The sequence below is a fragment of the Pantherophis guttatus genome, chromosome 5 (assembly GCF_059756535.1).
Source record: "Pantherophis guttatus breed Tessera chromosome 5, ASM5975653v1, whole genome shotgun sequence".
Taxonomy (NCBI): Eukaryota; Metazoa; Chordata; class Lepidosauria; order Squamata; family Colubridae; genus Pantherophis; species Pantherophis guttatus.
The window spans coordinates 79,282,372-79,291,219 of record NC_142067.1 but is presented as its reverse complement, the minus strand read 5'-3'; the positions used below and the strand labels follow the sequence as shown (position 1 = coordinate 79,291,219).

General features: G+C 39.8%; 1 protein-coding gene across 6 annotated transcripts in view; it reads right to left on the bottom strand.

The window, feature by feature from the left end:
- Nucleotides 1–8,109, bottom strand: part of MAP7D2 (MAP7 domain containing 2) — a 113,050-nt gene extending 104,941 nt beyond the window's left edge. For 4 of the 6 annotated variants that reach the window (XM_087871361.1, XM_034433996.1, XM_087871359.1 and 1 more), the window contains exons 1-4: nt 7,963–8,109; nt 7,680–7,794; nt 6,865–6,960; nt 4,115–4,225 (exon numbers count right to left, since the gene is read on the bottom strand). In XM_087871361.1, coding sequence (XP_087727487.1) covers nt 4,115–4,225; nt 6,865–6,960; nt 7,680–7,779 — 307 coding nt within the window. In that variant the 5' untranslated portion in view covers nt 7,780–7,794; nt 7,963–8,109. The remainder of the gene's footprint in view (nt 1–4,114; nt 4,226–6,864; nt 6,961–7,679; nt 7,795–7,962) is intronic. The other 2 variants (XM_034434022.1, XM_034434032.1) reach the window with 2 other exon arrangements.
- Between the last annotated feature and the right edge of the window lie 739 nt (nt 8,110–8,848).

Below are 8,848 nucleotides of genomic sequence, written 5' to 3'. Positions count from 1 at the left end.
TGAAAAACAGGCCCATTTTTCACAAAAACAGCATTTTTGCCCTCCCCCAGCCTCCAGGAGCACTCTGCAGGCCTCCCAAATCTTCTGTGCGCCCCATTTTTTTCAAAAATGGGCCAAAAATAGGGCATGCAGAGGGTTTGGGAGGCCTGCAGAGTGCTCCTGGGGGCCGGGGAGGGCAAAAATGTTGTTTTTGTGAAAAACAGGCCTATTTTGCGAAAAACGGGGTGCACAGAGGGCTTGGGAGGCCTGCAGAGTGCTCATGGGGGCCGGGGAGGGAAAAAACTATTTTTTCTTACTTACCTCTTCGAAATCTTGGTGCGTCTTATACATCGGTGTGTCTTATAGTCCGAAACATACGGTAAGTAATTCTGCTTTCTCCCTGTTGCTTGTCAGCTTCTTGCCACTTTCTCCCAGGAATGGACCAATTGTTTCCTTTACTTTTTTCTTGTTTTTAACATGTTGGAAGAAGCTTTTTTTGTTATTTTTTTTTACTTTTGTCACAAGCCTTTGTTCATTGTGAGCCTTAGCTTTCCTTACTTCATCTTTGCAGGTTCGGGCTATTTGCTGATATTCTGCCTTAATTATGTGCCCCTCTTTCCACTTTTTATACTTGTCCTTTTTGTCTTTCAGTTTGTCAGAGAGTTCTTTATGCAGCCGTGCTGGTTTCTTTTGAGAGCTGTTATTTTTCTTCATTGGTATTGTGCAAGACTGGCCTTTTATAATCTCACTTTTCAAAATTTCCCAAGCTTCTTGAGTTGTTTTCCCCATTGAGGATTCTCATCAATGGAATCCTTCCCAAGCTCTCTCTAAGTTTATTGAAATTAGTTCTCTTAAAGTCCAAGACTCTAGTTTGACTCTGTTCTATTGCTTGTGCTTGCATAATGTTGAATTCCAATATTGCATGATCAGTCCCCCCTAAGATTCCTGTAGCTTCAACACCTTCTATCATTTCATCTCTGTTAGTGAGAATTAAGTCCAATATGGCTGATCCCCTTGTTCCCTTCTCTACTTTTTGGGAAGCAAAGTTGTATTTACTGTAGACAGAAATTCCATAAAAATCAGTGGAAAATAGAAAGTGCCTATAAGTGCATACTTAAATTCTTGAAGGTGGTAGAAGAAAAAGAAAATATTGCCAACAGTAACTAAGGACATATTTTTCTAAGTCCTTTACTGTAATAACATATTAATAATTATCCAATTCTGTAGGAGGATGAGCAATCTGAATTAATTAGATCTATTTTCAAATGCAAGACTTATAGACTCCAAATTTGCATAATATATGTACAAAAGAGATCTGTATCACAAAGCATAGGCAGTAAGCAAGACATCCCCAATAAAGGAGTGGTTCTGCAGGTGGTGACCACAGACCACTTCTCAGTTCCTATGCTTTCTGGCTGATGGTTTGGTCAATTTTGAATGCTGGCGGTGCTGTCACTCTAGTGGTAGCATGAGACGGAGTCTACAACCCACACAAGTGGCTCAGGTAGTGCAGCTCATCCAGGATGGCACATCAATGCGAGCTGTGGCAAGAAGGTTTGCTGTGTCTGTCAGCATAGTGTCCAGAGCATGGAGGCGCTACCAGGAGACAGGCCAGTACATCAGGAGATGCGGAGGAGGCCATAGGAGGGCAACAACCTAGCATCAGGACCGCTACCTCCGTCTTTGTGCAAGGAGGGACAGGAGGAGCACTGCCAGAGCCCTGCAAAATGACCTCCAGCGGGCCACAAATGTGCATGTGGCTGCTCAAACGGTCAGAAACAGACTCCATGAGGGTGCTATGAGGGCCCAACGTCCACAGGTGGGGGTTGTGCTTACAGCCCAACACCGTGCAGGAAGTTTGGCATTTGCCAGAGAACACCAAGATTGACAACTTCGCCACTGGTGCCCTGGGCTCTTCACAGATGAAAGCAGGTTCACACTGAGCACATGTGACAGACGTGACAGGGTCTGGAGACGACGTGGAGAATGTTCTGCTGCCTGCAACATCCTTCAGCATGATCGGTTTGGCAGTGGGTCAGTAATGGTGTGGGGTGGCATTTCTTTGGGGGGCCGCACAGCCCTCCATGTGCTCACCAGAGGTAGCCTGACTGCCATTAGGTTCCGAGATGAGATCCTCAGACCCATTGTGAGACCATATGCTGGTGCGGTTGGCCCTGGGTTCCTCCTAATGCACAACAATGCTAGACCTCATCTGGCTGGAGTGTGTCAGCAGTTCCTGCAAGACGAAGGCATTGATGCTATGGACTGGCCCACCCGTTCCCCAGACCTGAATACAATTGAGCACATCTGGGACATCATGTCTCGCTCCATCCACCAACACCATGTTGCACCACACTGTCCAGGAGTTGGGGGATGCTTTAGTCCAGGTGTGGGAGGAGATCCCTCAGGAGACCATCCGCCACCTCATCAGGAGCATGCCCAGGCGTTGTAGGGAGGTCATACAGGTATGTGGAGGCCACATACACACTACTGAGTCTCATTTTGACTTGTTTTAAGGACATCACATCAAAGTTGGATCAGCTTGTAGTGTTTTTTTCCACTTTAATTTTGAGTGTAACTCCAAATCCAGACCTCCATAGGTTGATAAATTTGATTTCCATTGATAATTGTTGTGTGATTTTGTTGTCAGCACATTCAACTATGTAATGAACAAAGTATTTACTACGAATATTTCATTCATTCAGATCTAGGATGTCTTATTTTTGTGTTCCCTTTATTTTTTTGAGTAGTGTATATTCTGTCTAGCATGTACCATGAGCAGAGCTCATGCAGTCTCTACTCAGCCTGCTAATATAGATACAAACTGAATTTATACACTAGCATCAACACTAGAATTACTGGACAAACTGATCAGGCTCTGTCTTAACAATCTTGCAATCAAGCACAAATAATACCACAATGAAAATATTATTAGTTGCTTTCTTCTAATCAGTTACACTTATTTCAGGTGTTACCTCACTCAAATGGAACATCTGAATCCTAACTCCTGAAAAGATGCCTGCTTATCAGGTGCCACCTGACCATAGAAGGGACCCAATCACAGTGTGAAAGCAAGAGTTTAAAACAAAAACCTTGTTTACATTCTATCCAAAGTTGTCCCACAAATAAAATAATTGAATATTTAGTACTTTTGGTTATATTAACCAGCATAAAAGCAACTACATAGAAAATATATTTTATATTATTTAACATTATTTATAAAAATGGATGAATCCAAAGCCATATTCAGAATATTTGAAGCTTATATTCATGACTTGTTGCAATTCTTATTACAGTTCTTTAAGGGCATTATTATCCTCAGCTTAAGATGGACAGCAATACTTTGTACAAAACCTGTATTTTGGAAAAGAATCTATTTCTAAATGCAATTTCTTGGCTACCAAAGTTCATTTATATTTCACTGGAAAGAAAAAATATCAGAAGGGAAAGTCAGCTATTGGAAAATCCTCAGTATAGTTCTTCCATTAGTACATTTTTTTGTGATTGAAATCCAAAACTATATTAACTCCAAAGGACAGGTACAAGGTAGGTCCATTGTGTAACAAAAGTTTGTGTGTATTTTTGTGTATGGGTATATGGGTATGCACATGCAATCTGTCTGTCTTATCCCTTGGTCAAGACAAGTCAGCAAGGCTCTTGTCTTCTTCTCTTGTCCTAGTTGAGATGTTCTACCTGGTGCTCTTAAAGCAATAGCTCAGTAAGATATAATATGCATTCTCTACTATCACTGTTCTGAACCAGATATAAACTAGAAATACTTTAAAATGTGATTAAAATTTTTGAAATGACTAATGATAAACATGTAATTATAGCAGTCTTGGTTCCCAAGATACCATGATGGGTATCTTAGAGAACAGACAGCAAGAGGCCGATGTGGAGGAAGAGAAGACATTTAGATTAAACATGAGTGATGTAGAGGGATGCAAGATCCCAAGGGAGGATCTTGTTTTCAGCATCACATCTTTTGTATCAAAAGATTAGCTGATGGAAAAAAAGAACAGTAAGGAAGAAAACTGGGTGGGGGGAGTAGCAGAGAAAAAGAGGAAGGAATGTCTTGGAACTAAAAAGAGAGGATAGTATTTCTTTGGCTACAATGAGTAGTATATTCACTTGCCTTTATCAATAGAATAAGTTATTGTTGCTATGGAGGAGGAAAGACGTTTATTGATAGATGACTCCATTTGCTTTGGCAGATTCATTGTAGAAACTGAAAGTTTGTCACATGCTGTAGAGAGATTCATTGAAGAGATTTATATTCATTCCGCAATGCTAAACATTTTAAATTTGTTACCATGGATCTTTAATGGGTCAGGACAAAGAATAAAGCACATGTGTCTGGCCATATCATAAGCTTTACTTTAAAGCTTTCTCCTTACAAAATTACAAAAATCAACATTTCAATTTAAATTTAGTTCATTTGGATTCTTAGCTGTTTATCTGAAACATGCCTATGCAAAACCAATCAATTTAACAATTAACAAATATTATTTCAAAACACTGATGTATTTAATCAATTAATTAATGATATACTCTGTTGGCTACATCTTAACACTTATACAGTGTCTAGTGAAAAGATTTTAACACAACATGAAGCTTCTTATTCTGAATTCCCCACTTTAAATCCAATCATATACCTTCCTAGAACAAATAGTAACCATTCCATGAAACTCCTCATCTCTGATGAGTCTAAAAGCTAGTGAAGTTAATACGTATTCTAAGTTTATTTATCCAATCCCCCCAAATCAATTGAACCCAGCTCATATTTATACAGCCTCTCCTTCTTAGTCATGCTGGTATGGCTCATGATTTTATTCTTTATTATAAAACTCCTATGTCTCTCTATCATTGTTAAAAACAGTTCCAAAAATGAGAATGTTGGAAACAATGTGAACCACTTCCTGTATTACATATATTTTGAAATAAACCATTACTTCACATCAGTGCCTTTTCTACCGTGTTTCCCCAAAAATATGACGTGTCCCAAAAATAAGGCCAAGCCTGATTTTTGGGGAGGGCATAAATATTCGCCCTCCCCCGAAAATAAGCCCAAGTGAAGGGTTGGGCATGGCCAGCACAGGACACAGCTCTTCCCTTCCCCGGTTACCTCCTGGAGGTTCAGCCCCATAATTGCTGCCCGCTGATCAACTGAGCCAGCGAGGGCTGCGCAACTTGGCCGAGATCTCCAGAGCACCTCTCCAGCTGCTGGCCTCCTTCCCCTTTTCCTTCCAATTGTTCTTTACTTTGGATCGCAGCACAGAAACACATCTCCAAAATGCTCCATTTGAAGCCTTCAGTCTTGCAACCCTGGCAGGGGTGTCTGTGCTGCGATCCCAAGTAAAGAATAATTGGAAGGGGGAAAAAAGGCGGGGGGATTTTCCTGCAGCCTGTCCTTTCTTTGGGATTGCAGCACAGATGCCCCTGCCAGGAATGCAAGGCTGAAGGCTTTGGATGGAGCATTTTGGGGATGTGTGTCTGTGCTGCGATCCCAGCAGGAAAATTACCCCCCCCCCCAATTTTTCCTGCCGATCATTCTTTACTTGGGATCGCAGTATAGATACACATCCCCAATCTGCAAAAGCAGCTGTGATTCTTGCCTTCTCTTCTCCCGCCCCCTCGCCGGGCATGGCAGGGCTTCCTGCCCCTCGCTTCACCCCTTCCCCACCCACCCACCCCAAATTGTGCCCCAAAATAATAAGACCCCCGAAAATAAGGCCAATCCCTTATTTCGGGGTTCAAAAAAAAAAGACAGGGTCTTATTTTCGGGAAAACATGGTATGTTCTATTACACCCAGACACAGAACATGCAGGAGTCTGTGCAGGAGATCTCTATGGGTAGACATGACCTTAGAAGACTGGAATTCTGAATTCTGTTGAAATCTATATAAAATAGGCCTATCTGGTTAGAGTTCCATATTCATGTAAGTATTAGCAAAAGTAAGATTAAAAGTGTCTGTCATTGGGTGCAGCTCTACTTCAGTGGTGAAATTCAGTCGGTTCTATCCGGCTCCGGTGAACCGGTAGCACCGGCAGGAGGCTCTACCCACCCGCCTATACATCATCACGTCCCACGCACATGCGTGGAGGAGGCACGCATGCTCACATTTGCGAACCGGTAGCGAAGGTAAGTGGATTTCACCCCTGCTCAACTTCCTCTTTCAATGTATAAAGAAGTGCTCTGATATGGCATACGGAAAGACAATATGAACAAAAATATCTTCAGCTGCTATGTAGATGTTATTAAGCTGAGGCAACCTTCTACATAAAAACACATGCAAATTAATTTTAATAATTAAACTAAATACATCATTGAAAGACAATTTGAGCTAAAAATTAACTGTACCTGGTCTTAATGTACATACAAGGCAGCAAAATAAGATATTAAGTTGTTCTTATTTCTACTGCTTCAAAGTAACATTAGTGTTTATGTATACTGTATAATTAAAATATTTTCAGTAAGTTGTTTTTCTACTCATTTTTCATCTATAGACTCATATATATGATACATGAACACACAGACGGATCCCACAGGTGGACAAAGGAGATGAACAGGTCAAATGTTAATGGAAAAATATTTGAAATATCAGTGATGCTGAAATGCTGATATTTCTGCATTTCTGAAAAAGAAATACAGTAAAGTGCCTATGTGCAATTCACCAAGCCCTCCTGCTGTACAACTTCCATTTATTTTAATGGAATATGTAAATGAAAAAAGGCAACAATAGCACTTGGGAGAATTGGCCCTGAATTTCCAATAAGAACACTGTTATAGATGTAACTAAAATAACAGAGAACAAGGGAAGAACAAGATTAGTGGATATGTTGTAGTGATAAACAACACAACGGCACTGGGAGTCTCTCAAATACCATTGTAGGGTTCAGCAGCAACAATGGAAATCACAGGGTCTGGAAGAAGAGTGTTGACAGCTAAACCTAGAAGGAGTGGGGCATTTTCTGATTCACCTATATCACAAAAAGAAAGAAAGAAAAAACCAGAGCAAAAGAGGTGATAATTACATCAAGCCTGAAAACCCAATAATACAAGAATGTTAATGTGTATGTTTACAGAAACATTACCAGATGTCCTTATGATGCCTAGCAATTTATCTCTAGTTTTACAATAAAATATTAATAAATAATCATTTAATTCTGATACGGGTTAGACTATTCGGGCACTGTTTATAATTAAAGAAAATATTTTCTTTGATCAAAACTTACTGGAAAAAGCTGATGAGTTAAAAATATCTGTTTTCTCAAAATCATAAAAAACAGAATATGGTGGATGGGTTAATTTAAGCAAATGCTAAGAGAATAATTCATTTTTTGCTGTAAATACTGCACAATCATGAAGAACTCCCCTGAGCTTTTATGAGCATCTAGAATAAAAAAATATCTGCTGCAAAGTTATACAGAGCTGATGGCTAGTGATATTAAAATGATTTATTTCAATGTAATTTATTTCTTTTCTAAAATTACCTGCACTAATGCTCTGGCATACCCAACTTTCAAGAAAGAATCAAAATGTAAAATGTAATAACCCATAGAAAATACTTCATGAATAATGCCCTTGACTCTTTCTCATACTCTATAGTATTCTATACAGAGGAGGAATTCTGCAGTTTTCTTTTCAACTCAAGTATTTCAATTTAAAATCTGCAATGCAGCCAGTCGGTCTCACCCACCATCTCTGTCGCCTGAGCCTGCAGCCAGTCCTCCTCCCCATGACCACCTCTTCTGTTTCTGCTCTAGTTGCTGACTTCGTTCCATGGAGCGCCGCATCATAGCTTCTAATTGTTCCTATAAACAATTCATGCAATGTCATGGTGTTTTGTTTTGTTTTTAAATCAGCCCTCATCTAAAAAGCATCTTTAAAAAAAGATTGTTTCTGACAGCACATAAATTTAACGTTTTTATTATCGGCACTGTTAAAAGAAATGAATTAGGATTTGTATCATATCCACTCACCTCTGAATAGACATATCCTTTGTCTGCAGTCACTTCTAAGGTTGCTACAGAGACTGAAGTTAGTAATACAAGTTAGATCACCTCCAGCATCTGTCTCTGCTGGCAATTTTGCTACTGCTTGACTGTCTGGGCTTAATTTGTTTAAGAATAATGCATGAGAAACGGTCACTCTGTCATCTCAGCAGAGCTATGTTTTTTTCCTTTCAATGGATAAACTCAATTCCTGTAATTCTTTCCAATCTCACATAGATTTCCTTCTTTCTTTAATCAGTTTGAATATTAAGAACAAACTCCAAAACGCAACTGGAAAAAAATATTATTCCTAGTTATTCTTATTATCTCTCTACTAAATAATTGCCTATTAAACTAGATAGGTTGGGGATAAAAAAAATCTACTCCTTTTTCTTCATCAATTTTCTTCATATTTTTTATATTGTCCCACTGAGCATAATGCACAGTCATCTTCCTATTTACCCAAATCCATTTCCCAAATGGATTTGGGAAATGGAGTTGATAGCATTTTGGAATGTGATATACTGAAATGGATAGATGGTCGATGATAGATTAGATTAATAGACAGGCAGGCAGGCAGGCAGGCAGGCAGGCAGGCAGGCAGGCAGACAGACAGACCAGGGGTCCTCAAACTTTTTAAACAGGGGGCCAATTCATGGTCCCTCAGACTGGCTGGGTAGGCATGGCTAGGTGGTTATGTGACTGGGTGGGTATGGCTAGGTGGTCACGTGACTGGGTAGTCATGGGCAATTTAGCAGTCCATTAAACAATGCACACAAATTTAACTTTTATTTGTTTTGCTCCTGCGGATGTTTTATTTGCTTTTGTTTGCATGTTGCTCTTTTGGTTGACTTTTCTTTTTACTAGATCGTTT